Raw genomic sequence first — 25,095 nt, 5'->3', positions numbered from 1 at the left:
TCCACATGGTTTAGGAAACATAATAACCAAGGAGAAAAACAATGCTTTGGAGAATTATGCTTTCACACAAATATTTATGTATGACAAGAGCTGAATGTAAGGCTGCAAAACATCCAAAGGTAATCACTTTCTGCCCTGCTGTGACAAATCTTACTTTAAAGATCTGAAATCTCTTTTGCAAATTCACAGCGCTATCAGTGTATTAGAGAAAGTCTTGTCAGGTGATTTGCAGCATGCCTGAAGAAGGGCAGAGAGAAAGCATCAGACACTTTTTCTTCCCTTCCTCTTCACTGTAAGTGTGGTGGGATGTGGGAATGGGGCAGCAATGAAGGCTAATAAGAGGAGGGAGCACTCCCAAGGTCCTCTGCATAGCACTCAGTGAAGCACTCACTCAGTGATCTGAGCTCTCTTCAGGAAGCAAAGTCCTCGGTAACTCTCCCTGACTGTGCAGCATTCCCTGGGAGCCATTCACTTCTCTGCTCTCTCCCTATAGACTTCCAGGCCAAAACCTGATTTAGGCTTCCCTGGATAATAAGAACTCTTTTCAAGTTACAAATCCCAAATGAGCATGCAGTTGGCAATGGAAGGACTGTATATGACAGACCCAAACTCTGGGGCCAGTCTCAAACATCACCTGGATTCTAATGGGTTTTAATCACAAGTGGGAATTACAATTGGAAAAGCAATAAAGCCTTTGATGTCCCACTGAATATACCATCTATTCATATAGTCAAATTGGAGGCTGTACATTATATGTAGAATGTGTACTGTTCTCAGCTATCAGAGATCAAGATAAATGAAGAGAGGCTCCCACCTTCTAGGAGCTCCATCTTTATAAAATTTGAAATAATTAGCACATCTTTAGAAAATACCAGCTGCTGTGTGCCCACCCAGATGAACTGGATTAGACACTCTGTTGGTGGGGTCCAGGCAGTGGTATTTTTAACAAAGCTCCCAAGTAGTTTTCTTACTTGGAATTTGGGCCCATCATTTGAGAGCCACTGGTCTTGAGAGATACAATATATCCCATATAACTACAATCCCTGCCCCCAGGGCCTTAAAGTTAAGGGGTCATGGCCTAGATCCTGAAAACTAGCCCAGAGGTTCTCAGCAGGGAATGATTCTGGCTTCCCAATTTCCCCAAAGACATTAGAGATAGTCTGGATGGATACTTTTTTTGGTTGACAAAATTGAGGGGAGGGTGCTACTGGGTAGAGGCCAGGGATTCTGCTAAAACTCTTATAATGCACAGAAGAATCCCCATGGCAAAGAATTATATGGCCTAAATATTAGTAGTGCTGAGGTTGGGAATTGCTGATTTAATCTTAAAGGTAGTTCTCTTATAAAACCAAGATGGCAAACAGCTTCCTTTATCTAATTTATATGTACTTACCATGTCTTAGGGACATTATGTGTGGTAAGAAACATTGACTGTTGTTTATTAGGTACTATAATTTGTTCCCGTTATATGGATGAGAAAATCAAGGTGCAGAAATTAAATAATTTTTCCAATGGCACACATCTAGTAAGTAAAAGACTTGTAACTCAAACATGGGCAATCAGGCTCCTGGCCACAACATTTTACCACTGCCCAATAGGTTCTATTTTTCTTTGGGGAATTTTTCCAGGCAGAAGAGTTATCACAATTACATAATGTAATTTTTCTTTTGTTTCTGAAGATTTTCTTCTGGAGGAAAACAAAACTTCCTCATGTAAAAGATAGCCCTTCTGAGCCAGGTGATTAATACACTGATCATTTTTGTGCCACATGGCCAGGCTAGAGCCATGAAAGTGCTCAGAGGAATCCCCAAAGAGGATGATGATTGATGCTTTTGACACTAACAGCGTTTGTCAGCTACTGGCATCATGCAGTGCAGTTGGGGTAGTGCCTGACCGGCCAAACTGTCTGTGACAGCTCTGATCTCCTTAACTCTGAGCATCTGTTAGAATGATGCCTCAGCAGGAAAACACAGTGGGGAATGTCTGCTCAGAGCATGTGAGTGTCTGACTGGCCCCTCAGATGTCCTCTAGAAAGGCCTGATGTCCCCAGGTCCCCTGTGCTCACTGGCTCTGCCTTGTGCTTTGTGCAGACAGAGGAAATGAAACAGGACCCAGCAGAGGTCATTTACCCTCTCTCCCGGGTCCTACCCATGGTCACTACACTAGGGAGAGGATGTATGCCAGTTGTGTATCTGATCCTGGGCATCATTCGTCTCTGAGAGGCTCTTGAGGGTTACACAGTGTCTGCTCTGTCTGTGAGGGCTGCAGGCTAGCAAATGAAATGCCTTGTCTGAAGCCACGTTTCTACTAAGTGGGAACTCAAGCAGCCAGGCTCCCAGCCATAACACTATACTTCTACTCAACAAATTCTGCTTTCTACTAGGAGTTTTTCCAAGTAGAAAATGGGCCCATTTATGGCGTGACTGTAAAGTGTGCATAAGATGATCATTTGGCCCAATTTTAGACAGGCAATATAGATGGAAATGGTCCTTCCACCACTGTCCTCCCTCCTTGACATTCTTCGCTGAGGGGAACCTTCCATGGGACACATTTTGTGTTCTTCTGGCTCCAAATCTATAAAAGGATCTTGAAGTTGGCATCAGGAAATAGAAGTTTATGGAGAACACTGGCTTGGCTTGTTACCGTCCTTTGTGGAGTCCTTCCATTTCTATTAAGAATGCAGGCGACTGACAAAGTATTACAGTCTGCAGTCTTATTCACCTCTCTCTGCAGTCTCCCACAGAACTTTTCATGAACATTATTTTCTTTTTACTTCCTCAGTCTGCCTTCTACCTCAGGTGGTGATTCTGCTTCTTACTTAGAGAAGTTGAAGCTCTCAGTATGAATTCCTTCAGCTTTTCTCCTGTGGTAATCATTAGTGCTATTTCCCAAATTGCTCTGTTTTTCTCTCCATTCAAACCATGGCAAGATTCTACTTCCTGATCCTTCTGGAAGTGGGGTAGGAGGTCTGACTAATTCTTCATAAAGTGAGCAGGAACAAAGAGTGCCACATCCAGGTAAAAGCATGTGATTGTTGGGGTGAGGCTCTAGGTCTAGGCTCTGGGTTTCTACCTCTTGGCATGGTGGAAACATTTGACATGTTGGCTATTCTATCAGCTTGGGTTCCTTGAATGGATCCTGTTCTAAGATGGAAATAGGATAAACAATGAATAAATCTTAATTTGTTGAAAAGTCACTGCAATGTTGGTTTTCTTTGTCAACACAGCACAACTTAGCCTATCTTGACTAATATCCTGTCCCTTTCATCCAACAAAATGCTGTATCCACACCCATCCTTTTTTGCTTCAAGACTTTCTCAGAGGATAAGCTGTCTCCCTGGATATCCTAATCTTTACAATCACTCTTGATTAGCCCTCAAAAAATAAAATAAAATAAAATAAAAAACCAGAAAACAAAAAGCAAACACCCAACAACAACAACAACAACAACAACAGCAACAAAGCAAAACAAAAATAAAAACCAAATCATTTAGCACTTTGCATTGTCTGGAAGGCTGCATTGTCTGGCCTGTCTTTAGCCTCATCCCACACCTCACTTCTCAAGCCCTCTGACTTGGTCACATTCTCTTTCTTTTGGTTCCTCTTACTTGGTTTCTTTTCACCTCAGGACCTTTGGATATACTTTAAATATGATCTTTCTGCCAGAAATGCCATCCCCACCACTGGTTCACTGTTCATATTCTTTTGCTCTTGAAGTATGAGCTCCTTAGAGAAATTTCATTGACTTCCCTACTTATGTCATATCTGCTTTTAGAAGCTCTCATAATTTCATGTTCTTTTCTTCATAACACTTACAATTGGAGTATTACAAGTTATTTGTGTGATGATTTGATTAAGGTCTGTCTTCCCCCTTGATGGCCAAGATCATGCCACTTTCATTCATTACTATGTCCCCAGTGTTTGGCAAATCACACTTTGTAATCATTCAGTAAAAGCCTGTTGAAGGTACAAATGAGGATGCACAGCCATGCGGTCCAATTTGGTAACCACAGGCTACATGTTGAACTTTAAATTAATTAATTTTTAAAGATATAAATACTTGTTCCATAATCACACCAGCCTCAATTCCAATGCTAATTAGCCATATGAGTCTTATAACTCCCATATTAGACAGTAGAAAATAGAACATTTTCCATTATCATAGAAAATCTTATTGGATAGTCTTGGCACTATCAAGTCCAGGAGCTAGTACATGGCATGAATGCCTTCAAGTGTCTGGTTCTTGGCAAACTTTCAGCCTATTTCTTTCCCTGTAATGATAAAGCCACAGGGAAGAATCACTCTTCTAAACACATTCTCTGAACATGCTTCTCTTTCTCAGGGATCTGTGGGCTGCCTAAATTGCCATCCTATTTAGCACTTCCCATTCATTCCCCCCCCCCCTCGCCATATATTTCTGTGAAATTACAACATTGGGAAAATTTTACTAAGGTCCCAAACAGTGCTAGCCAGTGTTTCCTTTGGCCTCTATATTGCCCCTTTCCCATTCCTGTGTGCCCTGCTCAGACAGGATTGTATCCTTTGTTCACTATTTCTGCTATCACTACGTAAGCTCCTCAAGAGAAAGGTCTGGGCCTGGGTCTTCTTCCAGTGTGCTGAGCACAGAACTGGTGATATGTAGACATCAGTAGGTATTTGTTAAATGAGGAATACGTAAGTGAATGAAAATCATAGGGAATACTATTTCCTTAATTCAGTAGCATGAGGAAAAAGGGAAGTGTGTTATTGAGGTAGAGACAGTAGGGTCTTCCCAGGACCCTGTGCTCTTATCTTCCTCCCCATGGACATGTATCAGACCCTTATTTTGTGTGAGAATAGCTTCTGAAGTCAGAAATAACCCCTAAGTTCTTGGGTCTTGAAGGCTTGGGAGCAGTGGAACTGTTTCTTGAGGAGAGTGGGGGCCTCTCAGCTGAATGGAAAGATGGCTCATACCATGATCAGAGTCCAAGCCAAGCTGCACCCCACAATGATAGAACTGGGAGCCAGCCGGAAATCTGAAACAGAGATTAGACTGTGAATTTAACTTTGCTCAGATAGTTAAGTAGTTAAGGGGCTCCCTCCTGTGCAGAGGTTGCTGCTGTTAAAGTCATGGGATATTTGTCCCAACTCACCCACTAGACTGATAGCTTATATACTGTCTTATTCTCTTTGGATTCTCTAGCAGGCTGAGGTTAGTGTCTGTAGATCCTATGGGTGGCTAAAATGATTGATTAGATGGAACTAATTACCCTTGTTGGAGATGCTGCATGATAACAGATATGCTTTCTGCTCTGATAATAATCTATTTTGCCAAAAATATTCTCATGTCCTCTTTGTGATTTTTTTTTTCAGTAGCAGGCCTTTGCTTAATTATGCCCATCTCCTTTGAAGATGAAGTTATAGCTTCTGTCATGCAAACAGGACATTCTGAGTTTCTTTGCTCCATCCTCCTTTAACAATTGAGCCTACAGGACTAATGGCCACATAGTTCTCTTATAGTGACTAGGATATTCACCTGATCCTCATTAAGGCAGACTGGAGGAAGGAATGAGAAGAGATGATATAGGGGAAGGAAGGGAAAACAGCATTATGGTAAGTTCAGAGATGGAGAAGCAACAAAGAAGAGAGAGACAAGTTGTCCAGTAGACAACTGGTCCATTGAACAAGTTGAACAGGGCACCAAGACCTGTGTCTGGATGTCTGTGACATGTCACTGAGCACACCACACACTGGGTTCCCTTTAGGGGTGCAGCCTGGGTCCAAATGAGCCAAATTGGGATCCAGACTGGGTCTTCATAATTGGTGGGCCTGGAAATCCCTTATGCATTTATTTAGAGTCAGTTTATGTTATGAGAAGAAGGCCTTTGAGAAGGAGATTTAGGTATGATTCCCTGGGGCTGAGATAGAGAGATGGAGAAGACTGTTATCCAAAATGGCCCTGGAGGAGGAGGTCTTTTTATTCTAGAGTAGTGATGTACATTAAGGACTCAATAATGTCTTTAAGCATAGAAATCTGTTTGTCTATGTTAACTTAAGGTCTCCAAATCTATTTGAATACAACACATTTTCTTTCCCTCTCTTTTTCTTTTTAAGGTAACACCTCATTAGCAGCTCAAGGAACTGCCAAGAAAAACTAGTTTTCTTTGATTACTGGATTAATGGGTTGATTTTTACATCATGTAGACAGAGCCATAGGAATTTTTTATGGTTTAATATTCTAGCTATATCAGATATAAAAGGCAGTATATTTGTAAATAGGCCTTGGTGCTAGTTAGTTTATAACTCAAATATCCGGGTTAGATTGTGCCTACGCAAGCATGGTAAAGTTAATAAATTAAAAATGGAAGTGCATTATAATATTAGTATGCCTTTTTGATATTAGATATTTTCACCAGTAATTCATAATAGAATAAATGTCAAGGAAAGTTTCGAGTCTGCCTACTATTGCATAATGGTATACATGGTTTGAGAGAATTTATCCCCTGGAAATGAGCAAGGCTGGCATTTTATGCTTGTCATTGATCATCTTCCTGCCTATGGATGGCAGCAGACATTTGACATTCATGATGGATATTCCTGAGACCTTTATGACTCTCCTAATTGGAAAATATCACTAGAGCAAATAATTTCCCTCACGAAACCTTTTTATTCTGAACTAAACCATCATGTTTATGGAGGGCTTCACTTTTTCTTGTCATTCATTATCAGGGCCATTTGTACTTGGTAATTGACAATGAGAGGGAACATGTAGCTGTGAGGAAGTGGCAAGACTTCTGTATTTACTGAGTACTCTACCATTGATGACAGTTTTGCTAGACTTATTTTATGTTTCAGAAAAATGGCTAATATCTGCATGCCATGGACTCTTGAAATTGCTCATGAATAGCTGAAACTGTGACTGTAAATTTTTAAACATCAAGCATCATCTCCTGTTCTCTGGCTTTTCAAAGACATCTTCACTTTCCCCATGTGCTAAGTGGCAAGAAGATACTCTGGATTGGGGAGGGAAGAAAATGTTTGCAGTTTTGGAAATTCAAGCTCACCTTTACTAGCAGGTTTGTGTGAACTCAAGGGCATGGATATCTCAGCAGTTTCAGGAAGTGATTTGCATGGTTTGGTAAAAAACATCAGGGAGTTCTTGACTTAGTCTAAAAAAAATGTATTTCCCTGAGCTAAGAAAATATCATTATACTTGAAACCACAATCTGACTTTTCCAAGCACCCCAATAAACTCTCTGCTTTCTAATATGAATCTCAAGGCTACCTTTTCCATGGTTTATCAATATGATCTTTGGGACTCAGAGTCTTAGGAAAAAATCAATTTTTTCTTAGGATTTGTGATTATTATTGAAGTAAAATGGCAGAAAGATTTTTATCAAACTTGGAAGCTCTTTCTAGATGAATCCCACAGATTCATGTCATTTCTTGAAGACTGGTTGACCTCACACAAAGTAAGATAATCAGGGGAGAGGAGACATGTCCAGTGGCCAATTTGGGAGGTATTAAAAATACTTTTCATGTTTGACATGTGAAATAGCCCCCCCCCCCAACAACAACAACAAAAAAAACAAAACAAATCCTCAAAGACAGATCCACTCTGCCTTGCTCATATAGAAAGTCCACTGACATTTAACCATGTAGGTTTTTGGAGCTTTCCAGTTTTCATCAGGATGAATGATGTCAGCCAATAGAGCAGATTGTATAGAATTCAAATATATACAAAATGAAACTACAAGTGACTTTTGCTCCTTAGGACCCTAATCTGACCAGACACTACAGATGCAAGGGTTATTGGGTGACAAGAGTCATTACAGACATGTTGATATCTATTGAGGAGGTGGAACAAGCTTACTTTTGGAAAAGTCTACTTAAGCTTCCCACTAAGGGCTTTCATATGACTTTGAAGTAAATTTCTCTAATCCTTTGAGGACCATGGCTGCCACAAATCCTTTACACTAAACCATTTTCTACACAATTAATGCTATTGAAAGACCTGAGTTATGTGTTTCTCAAGATTTGGAATTGGCTTGCTAGTAATGGGATTCCTCACTGTGACACTACTGCCAGTAGTCTGGAGTCTGAAAATCTCTTCTGTTCTCCAAGTTAAAGGTCTAGTCATGGACTGACTCATGATTCCTCTCTCTCTCTCTTTGGAGGCTGGGAATTGAGATGGGAAAAGGTGGTGGGATCTGAGCAGCCCTGTAAGACTGGCAGTTTTCTGTCTGGAGAGAATTTGGGTGTAATCACAGTCGCTTTGCAGGAACATGAAATATGAGCACAAAGCTAGGCCAGCTGCCCTGTGAAGTGAGGCAGGAAGGCCAAGAAAGATGGGAAATCTTACCTTCTTGACTTCATATTTAATGGCGAGTTTGATCCGGCTCAAACTTGGTCGGTGGTGGTCGGACCAGACTTGGAAGTTCACATCACCATTTAAAATCGCCTCCACCTCTTCTGTGTCTCGGCACAGGTCCAGCACGCCCACCACAAAATCCTTGCATTGCATAGATAACTTCCTGTAATCGTTCTAACAGAATAAAGAAAAATCAGGGGTGTGTCACACTGAGCCCCACAGATCGGCTTGCCCAGCACAGCAGTGTCAATTAGCAATTGTCCCACAAGTGTGAACTTAACGGAGTACATTGGAACCAAGGGCAATTGCTGAATTCAGAAGACAGGGCTGTTTCTCTTGACACACAACCTAGAGGACATTCTTCTCTAAGTCAGCACTTGTCAGAGTGTAGTCCACAGATCACTTGCATTAGAGTTACTTTAGATCATGCCAAAATTGTAGAATTCATGGGAATGAGGTCCAGGAATGTTTTTTTTTTTTTTAAAGTTTGCTCTTTAAATGATTTGAGTACCCGCCATAGCCCATCCAGGCTTTTTCAAAGCAGCAAATCTTTGGGCCTAATTACTAGCCAATTGTAAGGGAGGAGTAATAAGGAAATGAACTTTTAAGATGCTAGAAATAATACCTTACTCATTTAGCACCAACCTAAAATAGTGACTGCTCTGCATAGGAATTTACTAGAAAGATAAGGCTGATACACTGAAGTTGGAAGAAATTTAAACACAGGTATGCTTTTTATATGTGCTAGAAAATTGCTTGTAACTTACACATTTAAAACTCCAATGCAATTTACACTTTACAGGATTCTTTCTTACTACAAATCCATTTGTATGGCAAATCATGGCTCCTTAAATTACTTGACTGATGAGTAGACACTTTTAGTCTTGAACTTTTTGTTGTTTCACTTTTTTAATGAGTTGCTCCTGGGATACTCTTTTCCTTTCCCTAGGTATATCTTTCCAACCATCTTTGAGAAGTTTCCTTCCTTCCTTTCTTAGCAACACACCAACTTCTCTCCCTCCCAAACACACAGCTTAATTTCTAGATAATGATCCCAAATGTTGGACAAAAGAATGTTTCATGTCACTCTCATACCACTACTTCCCTCCAAATATATTCTCCTGAGGCTTCCTTAATGCTTTATTGGTTGAAACCAGTCTATTTAGAAACTACATAAGGACCAGATGTCACTTTCAATGTTAATCAATGTCAGCAACCCTCAGACTCATAAATAGTAGTTGGCAATAGGAGAGCAGTTTTGCTTTTCCGAAGCCCGGATTCTTCAGCAAATAGGTGGGAGCCTGGCAAACTGCAGGAGCTCAGCTATTTTTCTGAGTTAATGATTCTTGTCTCCTTCCAGGGCTGCTGCATCAAAATGTCACTTTGCATTAGAGAAAGAGGTAAGTAAATGCTTGCTTGCTGGGAAAGGGAAAAGGATCATGAAAATATTTTCAGATGAGAATGGCTACCCTTCATTTTTATGTATAATTTAGGTAGAATAAGGAAATTTTAAAAATTATGAGTAGAAAAAGGACTACTCAGCTTAGGCAGATTGTCATGGAGAAAAATTTGGGTAAGATACTTAGAGTGTCCTAGGTTTGGGCATCTATTGGGTGGTGGTTGGGTGGTGACATGAAGAGTTGTATTCTGTGCTTCTCCATCCCTAACAGTCACCCATTCACATTCATTCTTCATTGAGGAGCTACTGTGTACCAGGCACTAAGTTAGCCAAGAATGAGGCCAATGTGGTTTCTAAGTAGTGAGGCTGAAGGAGGCTGGGGATTCATCCTTAGGGTCCCATAAGGGTAATGCCAAGTAAAACTTGCTCAGAGTTTGTCCTGGCTAAAACATTTTGGAGACTGCTGAAGATCCAGAGTTGGGAATCTCAGCATCTCAGCGTATAATACACTGGGCTCAGCAAAATGGAGAAGATGGTTCACCTCACCACATTGACCTGACCCATTCAACTCTGGCAGTCCCTCTGTTACAACTGACATTTCCTGAATCTCCTTGCCCTGAATGTCAGTTTTCCTGGTAAAATGGAACCTGTTGGCTAGATATACATCAACTCTTGGTGAAACTCCTACCTGGAACTGAATGCATGAATGGGTACATGAAGTAGAAAAGGCTTGCCTTAGCCTTTGGTCCAAGCTCCCACACTGGGAACAAGTCAGGTTATATGGCACTATACATGTTTGGGTTCTGCAGAGTTTGAAGCAGGAAGTGCTCCTTCATTAGAGGCTGTCACTTTCCTGGGCTCTTTTACCTAGCCTGCCCATCAAAAAGGAGGCACCAGAGCAGCCAAAGTGGATAATTACATTTTTGTCTTCTGCATTAGACACAGGCTGTATGTCAATAAGGCTGGTATCTGCAGGTGGCTGGAGGGAAAAGAGAGAACCCAGGCCTGCCAGAGAGGAGAGTCTATGGTCATGTATGGTGGCAGAGGGTTATAGGCGAAACCTCTAAAGAATTAGGATGAGTATGCTTAATTGGGTCAACCATGAGCTCTTGAGCCTTCCAAGACATACCCCTCACTGTAGTTGAGGTAGATGAGATACATGTCTAAGACATCAGACATGCTCTTTAAATTTTTAAAAAATATATTCCTATATGCTGAGGTTCCCCAGTCCCAATGGCTGACAGGTGTATCATCTAGCTCAATTTTTTATAAAAAGTCATGATGGAAAGGCTATCACCATTTCCAACTTAAAGATGAGGAAACTAAGACAGAGAGATAAACAGGCTGAATACACTTCTCTTTCTTATATTAGTTACTGATCTATGGGTCACTCTCTCACCTTTGGTGATTTGAACTCCTATTTCACTCCCACTGTCCCTCCGTTGCTGCTTTTGTTATTCTTGGCAGTTTCAATATCTTGAAAGATGACTTTCCCAATACCCTGCCCTCTCACTTTCTTGACAGATCCTTTTCCAGTGAGCTCATCCTTAATCCAAATTCAGCCACTCAGTCTCTTAGTTATTTCAGTAGCTGTATATCCTCCATGACTGCAACTACAAGTATATTTTTCAAACCACCGCCTCCCTATATATCCCGCTCACTGTTTCTGGGACCCCAACTAGTAATCTTTTGATTCACCAGGGCTACAAGCAATTGACCATTCTTCCTTTACCCTAATTTATACTCCCCTCTTTAGGTTACTTCTTTCCTCCTTAAAGAGCTTATATTTCATGGTTAATCATATGATAACCTCTGCACACATCATCAACTTTTCTGGGCTTCACTTTTTTTAACCTTCACTGGATAAAAGCCTGGTCTTAGTTGAATCTAATTGTCTACCACTCTGGTCCTGCCTCTGTACAGTAAATGTGTCTGAGAAGAGACAACTGCACTGATGCATCTTCCTGTTAACTGTCTCTAACCTTAAGTAGTCTTTAGTACTCCTGGCAATTTACTCTTTTACTCTTAAACAAGCATTTCATATCTTTCCCTTCTCCATCTTCAAAAATCTTTACTTCTTCCTAACTCTTGGATGAGGACCTTGTTTTCTATTTATTAAGAAAATAGAAGTTATCAGCAGAGAAGCTCCCCATGCTCACACCATCACATATATGTAGCTACACACATCTGTGTCCATGTATTCTGTGTCCATGTTTTCCCTCTTTTTACTTTGGATAAACTGTCTCTGCCCCTCTCTAAGATCAACTCCTCCACTTGCATCCTGGATATCATCAGCCTCTTATGCCTACTCAAGGATGTTGCTCCTGCAACCTTCCTTTTTCTCTCCTGTGCTATCAACTTCTCCTCTCCCTACTTGTTCAGCACACAAACATGTGGTTATTTTTCTTTTCTTAAATAGAAATTTATCTTGACCCCACTTCCTCCTCCAATTGCTACTCCAATTTTCTGTTCCATTCTACACCAAAACTCTTCAATAGAGTTTTCTACATTCATTGTCTTCAATTGCCCTTTTTGTTCTCTTTATTGTTCCATTTAATAAGGCTTTCCGGCCCACAGAATTTACTGTGACTCTTCTCGGTAAAGTCATAAAGGATTTTCATGTTCCTAAATTCAACAGTTGGTTCTCAGTCCTCATTTTACATATCAAGCGCTTTGATGTGGCTGATCATTTCTTCTTATTTGATATACAGTTACTTGGCTTCCAGTATAACATATACTTTTGTGTTTATTTTTCCTGATTTACTACTTTTTTTTCATTCTTTGTTGATTCATCCTCATTCTCCTTATGTCTTAATTTTGGAATACCCCAAAGATGTATCCGGTCCTCAAAAGTCTCCTTTTATCTATTGACACTCATTGTCTTAGTGATCTTATCTAGTGTCATGGCTTTCAGTAATGTACATATGCTGATAAATCTGAAATTTATATCTTTAATGCAGCCTTCTCCCCTGAACTCAAGATTCATATATCTGACTGTCAACTTTATATCTTCACTCAAATGTCTAATAGGCATATTTCAAATTTAACAAAAATTTTGAATTGAGTCTACCTTATTTTCTTTCCCCCACAGTTTCAGTTATTCTAGACAAAAAATTCTTAAATCTAGCCTTGATGTCTATCTTCCTCTTATAATCTGGAAACAGTGAAATTTTGTATGAAAATGAAAAATAAAAAAGGGTGGAGATGTAGCTCAGTGGTAGCGTATCCCTGGGTCCAATTTCCAGAAAACAAAATCAAGGAAGGGTAATGGGGAGTGGAGGAACACTATGGTTTGGATCTTTATTACTTGCATAACTTGTATCTGACATTCTTAGGTAGAATAGGATGCATAGGTGAGAGGGAAGTTCTCTCTAGTCTTGTCAATGCTGATGGCATCCAAAAAACAAGCAGGGTAATGTATGTGAATGTGGATGTTGCCATTTATCTCACTAAACCACTAGGTAGCCCCAGATCTTCTTTACTTCATCTCCTGTTAGGGTACACTTAAATCTGTTCTTTAAAATAGAGTGTTGAAAGGAGGTATTCTTAGCTTCTGGGGACTAGTGAATGGATGAGGAATAAACACACCAGGCAATGTGTCCAGCATTCAGGGCTTAGGAGATGTTGTATGCTGCAGTGCTTCTTTGGACCATAGCTATGGCTATGATGAACAGAGAAAGAGGCCCTAGAGTTTTACCTCTTCAAGTATGTCACATAAGTTACATCATATAGGATATAACCCTTTGAGACTGACTTCTTTTTCTGAGCATAATCTCTTTTAGATTCACCATGTTGTTGCATGCATCAAAAGCTTATTTTCGATTCATCCACACGGGCCTGTGGAGGTCCAGGCGCATAGCAGGCCTGGTCCACACCTCCCCAGCAGGGCAGACACCCGCCAGAGCCTAGCCTCTGGTGCAGGACCACCCCTTCCGAGCAGCAGACTACCACTTGAGGTCAAGCCCAGCAGCTCAGATCCACCCACTCCAACTTATGCAGGACCCAGATCCAGAATGCAGTAGCATTCACTGAGGTCTGGAAGCCCAACAACAAGGTGAGGTACAATCTGCATGGGTACTACAAGAAAATAGGGAAGAAACTGCAATATCTCAGATTCACACTGTGAGAAAGGAAAACATATAGACAACATGAAAAAACAAGGGAGGAAAGTGCCCCAAACAAACCAGGACACTATAATAACAGAACCCATGGACAGCAAAGTTGATGAAATGTCAGAGAAGGAGTTCAGAAGGTTCATAATTAAAATGATCTGTGAATTAAAGAATGACCTAAATGAGCAAATACAGGTGAAAAATTGATCACCCCAACAATGAGATAAGAGAGCAAATACAGGTAGCAAAAGATTACTTCAAGAGAGAGATAGAGACTCTGAAAAAAAATCAGAAATCCTTGAAATGAAGAATACAATAAATCAAATAAAAAATTCAATAGGAAGCATAACCAACAGACTTGGAAGAAAGAATGTGAGATAATGGAGACAAAGTATACAATCTGGAAAACAAAGTTGATCACACAGTGAAGAAAGTTAGAGACTATGAACAGAATATTCAGAAATTAGGGGATAGCATCAAAAGACCAAATCTAAGAGTTATTGGGATAGAGGAAGGCACAGAGTTTCAAACCAAAGGAATGCACAATCTCTTCAATGAGATAATATCAGAAAATTTCCCAAGCATGAAGAATGAAATGGAAAACCAAATACAAGAGGCTTACAGGACACCAAATGTACAAAATTACAACAGATCTACACCAAGGCACATTATAATGAAAATGCCTAGCATGCAGAAAAAGGATAGAAACTTAAAAGCTGCAAAAGAGAGGAATCGGATCATATAAAGGGGGAGACCAATTTGTATCTCAGCAGATTTTTCAACCCAGACTCTCAAAGCCAGGAGATCGTAGAACAACATATACCAAGTCCTGAAAGAAAATGGATGCCAACCAAGAATATTATATCTAGCAAAACTAAGCTTTAGCTTTGATGATGAAATAAAAACCTTCCATGATAAACAAAAATTAAAATAATTTACAACTAAAAGACTGCTCTACAGAACATCCTCAGCAAAATATTCCAAGAAGAGGAAGTGAAAAACAATAATGAAAATCAGCAGAGGGAGGGATTACACCAAAAGCAAATCTAATCAGTAGAGAAGCCAAGTCACATTAAATACCAAAAAATAAACAAAAATGTCTGGGAATACAAATCATTTCTCAATAATAACCTTGAATGTTAATGGCCTAAACTCACCAATCAAAAGACAGACTGGCAGATTGGATAAAAAATAAATAAATAAGACCCAACAATATGCTGCCTCCAAGTGACTCATCTCATAGAAAAAGACATCCACAGTCTGAAGGTAAAGGGTTGGGGAAAAGCATAGTACTCAGATGGACTGCAGAAGCAAGCAGGGGTTTCCATCCTCATATCAAACAAAGTAGACTTCAAACTAAAGTCAATCAAAAAGGATAAAGAAGGACACTACAAACTACTCAAGGGAACCATACACCAATAAGACTTAACAATTATAAATATATATATATATATACCCTAAACAATGGAGCATCTATGTTCATCAAACAAACTCTTCTCAAGTTCAAGAGTCAAATAGACCACAACACAATAATTTTGGGTGACTTTAACAAACCTCTTTCATCACTAGATACATCCTCCAAACAAAAGCTGAACAAAGAAACTATAGAACTCAATAATACAATCAATAACTTAGACTTAACTGACATATATAGAATATTTCATCTTTCAATGAGTGAACACACTTTCTTCTCAGCAGCACATGGGTCCTTCTCTAAAACAGACCATATACTATGCCACAAAACAACTCTTAGCAGATATAAAAAAAGTAGGGGTACTACCCTGCATTCTATCAGATCATATGGAATGAAATTAAAAATCAATGATAAAATAAGAAATAAAATCCACTCCAACACCTGGAGACTAAATAATATGCTACTGAATGAACAATGGGTTACAGAAGACATCAAGGAGGAGATTAAAAAATTTTTAGAGGTGAATGAGAACACAGATACAACATATAGAAATGAAAGCAGTTCTAAGAGGAAAGTTCATTGCATGGAGTTCATTCCTTAAAAGAAGAAAAAGTCAACAAATAAATGACTTAACATTACATCTCAAAGACCTAGAAAAAGAAGAACAAATCAACACCAAAAGCAGTAGAAGACAGGAAATATTTAAAATCAGAGATGAAATCAATGAAATCGAAACAAAAGAAATAATTAAAAAAATGACAGAATAAAAAGTTGGTTCTTTGAAAAAATAAATAAAATTGACAGACCTTTAGCCATGCTAACAAAGAGAAGGCGAGAGAAAACTCTTAAGAGTTATTTTCTGATATTATCTCATTGAAGAGATTGTGCATTCCTTTGGTTTGAAACTCTGTGCCTTCCTCTATCCTAATAACTCTTAGATTTTTTTCCTTACTAACATACGTGATGAAAAAGGAAATATCACAACAGACACTACAGACATACTGAGGATAATTAGAAATTATGTTGAAAACTTGTACTCCAATGAAATAGAAAATATTGAAGGCATTGACAAATTTCTAGAGTCATATAATTTGCTCAAGTTGAATCAGGATGATATATACAATTTAAACAGATCAATTTCAATTGACAAAATAGAAGACACCATTAAAAGCCTACCAACCAAGAAAATCCCAGGATGGGATGGATACACAGCTGACTTCCATAAGACCTTTAAAGAAGAACTAGTACCTATAGTCTCCAATTTATTTCGGAAATAGAAAAAGAGGCAGCACTTCTAAACTCATTCTATGAGGCCCATATCACTCTGATTTCAAAACCAGGCAAAGACGCATCAAAAAAAGAAAACTTCAGACCAATATCTCTAATGAACAGAGATGCAAAAATTCTCAATAAAATTCTGGCAAATCAAATACAAAAACATATCAAAAAGATCATGCACCGTGATCAAGTGGGATTCATCCCAGGGATGCAAGGTTGGTTCAACATAAGGAAATCAATAAATGTAATTCATAACATCAATATACTGAAAGATAAGAATAATATGATCATCTCAATAGACGCAGAAAAAGCATTTGACAAAATACAGCACCCCTTTATGTTCAAAACACTAGAAAAACTAGGGATAACAGGAACATATCTCAACATCATAAAGGCTATCTATGCTAAACCCAGAACAATATCATTCTAAATGGAGAACAATTGAAGGCATTCCCTCTAAAAACTGGAACAAGACAGGGATGCCTTCTTTCACCACTTCTATTTAACATAGTTCTTGAAACGCAGGCCATAGCAATTAGACAGATGAAAGAAATCAAAGGGATACACATAGGAAAAGAAGAACTCAAATTGACACTATTTGCTGATGATATGATTCTATACTTAGAAGACCCTAAAAGTTCCACCAGAAAATTTTTAGAACTAAGAGATGAATTCAGAAAAGTAGCAGGATATAAAATCAACACCCAGAAATTAAAGACATTTCTGTATATCAGTGACAAATCCTCAGATAGGGAACCGAGGAAAACTACCCCATTTACAATAGCCTCAAAATAAATAAATAAATAAATAAATAAATAAATACTTGGGAATCAACGAAAGAAGTGAAAGATCTATATAATGAAAATTACAGAATTCTAAAGAAAGAAGTCAAAGAAGACCTTAGAGGATGGAAAGATCTACCTTGCTCTTGGATAGGCAGAATTAATATTATCAAAATGACCATACTTACAAAAGCACTATACAGATTTAATGCAATTCCTATCAAAATCCCAATGACATTCCTCATAGAAATAGAAAAAGTAATCATGAAATTCATCTGGAAAAATAAGAGACCCAGAATAGCTAAAGCAATCCTTAGCAGAAAGAGTGAAGCAGGTGACATCACTATACCAGACCTTAAACTATACTAGAGAGCAATAGTAACAAAAATAGCACAGTATTGGCACCAAAACAGACTGGTAGATGAATGGTACAGAATAGAGGACACAGAGACTAACCCTCAAAATTATAATTATCCTATATTAGACAAAGGTGCCAAAAGCATGCATTGGAGAAAAGATAGCCTCTTCAACAAATAGTGCTGGGAAAACTGGAAATCCATATGCAACAAAATGAAAAATTAAACCCCTATCTCTCACCATGCACAAAACTCAACTCAAAATGGATCAAGGACTTAGGAATACAACCAGAGACCCTGCATCTAATAGAAGAAAAAGTAGGCCCTAATCTCCAACATGTGGGATTAGACCCTGACTTCCTTAATAAGACTCCTGTGGCTCAAGAATTAAGATCAAGAATCAATAAATGGGATGGACTCAAACTAAAAAATTTCTTCTCAGCTGAGGAAGCAATCTGAGGTGAATAGAGAGCCTACATCTTGGTAGCAAATCTTTGCCCCTCACACATCAGATAAAGCACTAATCTCTAGGGTACATAAAGAACTCAAAAAGCTAACCCCCCAAAAAAACCCCCAAATAACCCAATCAATAAATGGGCCAAGGACCTGAACAGACATTTCTCAGAAGAGGATATACAATTAATCGACAAATATATGAAAAAAAATGTTCATCATCAGTAGCAACTAGAGAAATGCAAATCAAAACCACTCTAAGATTTCATCTCACTCCAGTCAGAATGGCAGCTATTATGCATACAAATAACAATAAGTGCTGGCGAGGATGTGGGGAAAAAGGCACACTCATACATTGCTTCTGGGACTGCAAATTAGTGCAGCCAATATGGAAAGTAATATGGAGATTTCTTGGAAAATTGGGAATGAAACCACCATTTGACCCAGCTATCCCTCTTCTCGGTCTATACCCAAAGGACTTAAAAACAGTATACTACAGGAACACAGCCACATCAATGTTTATAGTGGCACAATTAACAATAGCTAGATTATGGAGCCAACTTAGATACCCTTCAATAGATGAGTGGATAAAAAATGTGACATATATACACAATGGATATTACTCAGCAATAAAAGACAATAAAATCATGGCATTTGCAGGTAAATGAATGGAGTTAGAGAAGATAATGCTAAGTGAAGTTGGCTAATCCCCCAAAACCAAGTGCTGAATGTTTTCTTTGATATAAGGAGGCTGATTCATAGAGGGATAGGGAGAGGGAGCATGAGAGGAATAGACGAACTCTAGATAGGGTAGAGAGGTTGGAGGGAAAGGGAGGGGACATGGGGCTATAAATGATGGTGAAATGTGATGATTATTAATATCCAAAGTACATGTATAAAGAAAAAAAGCTTATTTTTTTCTGTTTAACATCCACTATATGTTTGTATCACAATTTATATATTCATTCACTGATTGACTGGTTGTTTCCAGTTCTTGGCAATTAAGAAGAAGGCGGCTATAAATATTCACATATAAGTTTTTGCGTGAAAATAAATTCTTATTGTTAGAAAAGCTATCTAGGAGTGGGATTGTTGAGTATATGGTAAGTGCATGTTTAACTTTGTAAGAAACTACCAGTTTGTTTCTGGAATAGGTATTCTATTTTACATTACCACCATCAAATTATGAGAACTCCAGCTACTCCATAGTCTTGCCAGCATTAGCTATTACCAAATTATTTTCTGTATCATGATATCTCATTGTGGTTTTAATTTGCATTCATTAATGGGTAGTGATGTTGGGCATCTTTTTCTGTGCATCTTTACCACCTCTATATTTTCTTTGAGGAAAGATCTGTTCAAATTCTTTGTCCTTTTAAAAAAATTGAATTGTTTATTTTCTTATTATTGAGTTTTGAGAGTTCTTTTTATATTCTGAATATAATTATATAATTTATATAAGAATTATGCAAGTTTTCAACTCTTTTCTCTTAGTCTGTGACTTATTCTCTTAACAGTAACTTTCAAAAAGCAGATGTTTTTAATTTTGGTGAACTCTAGTTTATCATGTTTTCTTTCTATGGTTATGCTTTTGATGTCACAACTAAGAAATATTTCCTTAACAAAGAAAATTTTTCTCTAGAAGTTTCATAGGTTCGGTTACATATTTAGCCATGACCCATTTGTGTTAATTTTTATATAAAGTGTGCACATAGATGTTCACTTGTTCTAGTCTCATTTGTTGAAAAATTATCCTCTTTCCATTGAATTGCTTTGACACAATTGTCCAAAATTACTGACAGTATTAGTATGTGTTTATTTCAGTCTCTCTATTCTGTTTCCTATAGCCTATCTTTTCCTACCTTCACTAATACCCAATGTCTTTATTTTTGTTGCTTTCTGTTAATTATCAAAAGTAAGTACTTTGAGTCCTCCAACCTTGCTCTATGTTTTAAAATTGCTCTGACTTTTTTCATTCCTTCCATTTTTATATAAATATTTAAAATAAGATTATTCATATCTAAAATAACTTACTCTGAGATTTTTATTGGAATTTTATTTAATATATGAATCATTTGGGGGAAAATTGACTTCTTTGTTGAGTCCTTCAAACCATTAACATTATATTTATCTCCATATTAGTTAGGTGTTCTTTGATTTCTTTTACTGATGTTTTGTGGTCTCAAACATATGGGTTTTACATATGTTTGTAAGATTTGTATTTGAGTATTTAATTTTTCAACTACTAGAATTTACTTTTTTCCTTTTAAATTGTTCATTAAATAGTAATATTATTAACTTTTGTTTGTTTTCCTTATGTCCTATGACTTTGCTAAATTCACTTATTGGTGCTTTGTTGATTTCTTGAGATTTTTCCATATGAACAGACATATTCTCTGAAAAATATCAATTGTTGACCTTCTGTGAACACATAGACACATTTATTAACATGACTGATAAAATGCTCAGCATGATTATTTTACATTTTTTTAGACTTATGAAGTATCGTTTTAAAGAAGAAAATGTTGGCAAAGAATGTTTTTTGTTATCTTTCAACTCAAACTTATTAGCTCCATACTTTTTATGTATTGGTCAATACTTTAAACAGTTTTAAAACTATTCATCCCTTTATTTCTTGTTTTCTGTTCAACAGATATTAGCTGAAATTCTTTGGTTCTTAATAGCCTAGAATTTCTTTTCTTTTCTTTTGGTTCATAAATTTCACAAGCTTATTTATTATTGAGATGCATTTCTAGTCCTAATACAAAGGACAAACTGAAACCATCCAACAAGGTAAATTGATATTTTGAACTTTTGGTGCTGGGGCTGTTGTTTTGACAGCATCAATTTCAGGAAATGATTAGTTTGCTTGATTTTGGTTAAAAAATCCCAACTCTACAGTTTTGTAACAGCTAATGACAAACTTAAATCAAAAGAGGGAGAGAAGCTCATTACCCTGATGGGTCAAAAGTTAAATGATTTTCTCAGAAGGATGCTGTAGAGACACCCACACAATACAGAATAATTAACACTCATTTCTCAATGGAGACCTTAGAAATTAGATTTAAAAAGAATGTGGGCTTCAAATACATTCCCCCACCCCTCCTTTAAGGAATGTAGTTATTTGAAAGGAATGCTTATGGAAAGCTTCAAATGAAATATAAAAGGAGGTGTAAGTCAGTAGATGTGTGTATGCTGTAAACCTGGGAGATGTTTCTGCTTTTGACATTAAGGTTAAGTTTAATAAATGGTTGTTATGCCAATAATTAATAATAAAGATGTTCTAAACATTTTAATATGTCATTAAACAGTCACAACTGTCCTATAAAGTAGATAGGGCCATTAACCCTAAATGAGAAAAGTGAGAATTGACTAAAATTGGAGGTCACTGGTCACCTTGACTAGAGTATTACTGGGAGAATGAGGGGCATCGCCAGAAGATGGGAGAAGTATTAGAGCCAATGGTTTAGACAGCCCTGTGAGAAATTTTATTGCAAAGAGAAATGGATTAGTAGCTGATGTGAGAAGTAGGATCAAGGGAAACTTTTCTTTCTTTCCTCACTTTCTTCTTTCATCCTCCCTTTCCGCTTCTGTTTTTTCCTTCCTCCTCCTGATGGGAGAATATTTTTATGCTCATAGGAATTTTTCAGTAGATAATTATGCTAATCATTGCCTATGATATTAGTAGATCATTATATTAATCCAGTAGGTTTAGTAGATTAGAGCATTGAATGTAGTGTGTAAGTAGAAGAATAAATTTATATAGAATCATATATGGTTTATTTGTAGTAACAGGAGAGAAGGTCAATTTGTAGGTGAGGAAGCTAGTAGGGTTAATTCATTGATGGAGGAAGATTATAGATATTTTCTTCCTATTGCCTTAATTTTTTTCAGTTAAATAGGACTAAAAAGGATTAGCTGAGAGTAGAAATAAAGTAGGTGGTAGTAGAAGTTCAAGGAGAGGAGGACTGATATAGGTTCTAGGAAAACATGAAAGTACAAAGATTGGTCAGTTAGGATATAAATATGAAGAACAATAAGAGCCCATTTGAGATTGATGGTCCTCAATTTAAATGAAGTCAGTTAATGTGGTGATTTTTTTCCTACCACATTCATTTTCTTGGGTGCCAGCATGGAGTAGATAAAGATTTTACCAGGGTTGTTTTTTGTATACAAATCAAGAGAGGGGCTGAGAAGTTGAACAGTGTATGAAGGAGTGCTTATAATTACAGCCATGGTACTGAAACTGGCATGAAGAACTTTGAGGGAAAGTGGAAAAATGAAAGAAGGGTTATGTGAGTTTGGGGTACTGGAGGGAGATGAGAGACTGACAGAACTGGTGTAGTCAAGGAAGATGGAAACATTGGAGCTGCAATTCTGAGAGTGTGATTGGTGATGCTTAGATGATGGAGGATTTACATTCATTGATCATATCACGTGTAGGCTCAGGCAAGCTCCTGGTGACCAACAGAAATGTGGAATTGAAGAGATGAGTCCAACTGAGTCAGGGTGTTGGAAGAACAATCTATGTGTATGTTAAAGTGCCAAGAATTTAAACAGAAGGAACTGAAATCATGGGGAAATATTGGGAGTGACCCATTGTTGCAGACTGTACCAATAAGGGATGTGGCAGATGTCATCTAATGAAATATGACTCAAAGATGGATACTCTTAGGGAGAAAAGATGGAGAAAGGTCTGGAGAGTCAAGGAACAGCAAGGGAGATGCCCACCCCATTGCCAGACCCAGTGCTATGAAGACCGTGGGAACAAAACCAGCCCCAGTTATGAGGGCTGCAGGGGAGACTATGTCCTTAAGGGGAGCCAATCTTTAGAAAGGGTAACAAGGTGGAGCATCTCTCAGGGAAGGATTCAATGACAAGGGACCTTTGCTGAGGAGGGACTATGACTTCTAGTGGATGAAGTGAGAGGGTATCTGGAAATGAAGAAAAAGGCAGGTATGAGGGTGGAGTGGGGGAAAGGAGGAACCTTCTAGAGAATCCAATACAGGTTACAAGGGAGATCTGGGACACAGTGGCTTCCTATGGCAATGAAAAGGAGAAGCTTAGTTATGTGATGTTATAAGGATTTGTGAAGTGGGGTAAATAAAGCAGGAAGCACAATGCTGGACACATGGGTCACACACAGTAACTTTTAGCTCACAGGACTTCAGTGCTGCATCCTACCCTAGCACACTCCCTTCTGCACATCTCCTCACTTGGTTGTTGGATGAGAAAACTCTGAATGCTAATATTTAACACACATGGCTGAATTCTTATTAATTATAACTGGAATCATTGAAATAATTAATGAATGTGAAATGCTGGGTAAGAACCTGAACCTGGTGCTCATTATTGCAGATGAAAATTGAAAAGCTTCAATCCATGTTTTAGGTTTCATGCATACAATTAATTGTTTCATTAACCTTCACCATATCAATAAACTCATGATCCAAAGATCATCAAAGCAAATACTCTTCAGTATTTAAACTCCACATAGGAGCACAGATCTAAGAAATGTGGTTCAAATTTTGTATATGATACAGAAATCCAGTACTTCTTGCAGCTTTCTCAGGGAGATTTAGGTAACTCCTTGATTCTCAGCATCCAGGGTTCTGCCCTGATGGTGGGGTCAGGTAGGCCTGGGTCCTTGCCCAAGACCCCCATAAAGGCTCTGCCAATGTTTACCCACTGTCACCCTGAGTTGATATGCTCTCTGCAGGAAGCCTTCTTTTGTTCACCCTAAATGTATTCCCTGAATTTTCCAAATGCTTCTCTGTGCATCAGAGTTTTAAGATCTGGGAAAGAGTAGTGTGTCTGTGTGTTTGTGTGTGTGTGTGTGTGTGTGTGTGTGTGTGTGTGTGTGTGAGAGAGAGAGAGAGAGAGAGAGAGAGAGAGATTGGTGATTTTGGAATTTTTACTGTGTAAGGGTAAAAGAAATTGAAAAAGTTAAAGGGTAAAAGACTGGGTGCTGTAAAAGTTTCTAAGCTGCAAGGTCTGAGTTAAAATGTAAAGGAGGTATTGTTAGGTTTCTATGTTACCTGCAAAACCTGAAATTTCGATAGCTGTTAAGACAATGCTTAGAACCGCCCAGTAAACATTTCCCCTGATTGTCTGGTTGTTTAATAACTGAAGGGGTCTGTGTGGTTGCACGCAGGCCTTGCAGGGACTGAACCAATCAGTTTGAATGTGTACTCTCCTTAGGAATGACCTATCACTCCAGCCTGACCTGTTCCCTCCAATGAATGAACTAATCAGGTTTAGGAGTTGTTGTTCAATTTTCCCGCGCCTAATGATGATTTGTTCTGATGTATACAAAGCCCTCCGCCCTCCCCCAAAAGTGTACTTAAGCAGTGCTCAGCCCCTGCTCGGGGCTCTGGGCTGCTTTCCCTTCTTGAGTGGGCACGGAGCCCTAGCATGCTGGTTCAATAAATCCCCCTTCTGCCAATTGCATGAGTGGTCACTTGGTGGTCTCTTTCTCCGACGTTTCGTGGGACCCTTACAACTGATTAGTTTTTTTTCATGAGAAGGATTGCTGGATAGTTAGTGTTTGGGTTCTAATCTCAGTCTGCTGCATGCTGCATGCATATTTTTGAGTATAAAACTTCATCTCAGTATTTTCTAGTTAAGTCTACATAACAGGGATGATAAGAATGTCTACTTTGTAATTTGTTGCAAGGAGAAAACTGAAAAAGATAATCTAAATAAATTTCTTAACACAATAAGTGACAACTGGCCAATATTACAGTGATCTGGATTTTCAGGTTAGCAATATGGCTAGTTGTCAATTTGAGTGCCTTTTCTAATAAAGCTTAAAAATACCCTTATTGGACTCACTCCCAAAGTTTCACTCTGTGTGAGTCCTCAGGTAAAAGGTGCAAACAGTAGGACAGAAGCTTAGAGTATGGAGATTGGGGCTGAGTTCTGCTAACTCACAATGTAGGAGCAGGACCCA

The 25,095-nt window shown here is 38.3% G+C and overlaps 1 protein-coding gene across 1 annotated transcript in view; it reads right to left on the bottom strand.

Moving 5' to 3' along the window:
• Nucleotides 1–25,095, bottom strand: part of LOC124107678 (short transient receptor potential channel 7) — a 149,887-nt gene that overhangs the window by 47,354 nt on the left and 77,438 nt on the right. Inside the window, exon 3 of the mRNA XM_046465862.2 lies at nucleotides 8,341–8,523. Within this exon, the coding sequence (XP_046321818.1) occupies nucleotides 8,341–8,523 (183 nt within the window). The remainder of the gene's footprint in view (nucleotides 1–8,340; nucleotides 8,524–25,095) is intronic.

The sequence above is a fragment of the Marmota monax genome, unplaced genomic scaffold (genome assembly GCF_021218885.2).
Source record: "Marmota monax isolate L192 unplaced genomic scaffold, Marmota_monax_Labrador192_F-V1.1 WCK01_AAM20220418_F8-fsc00097, whole genome shotgun sequence".
NCBI classification, from domain to species: domain Eukaryota; kingdom Metazoa; phylum Chordata; class Mammalia; order Rodentia; family Sciuridae; genus Marmota; species Marmota monax.
This window is presented reverse-complemented; position numbering and strand designations above follow the sequence as displayed.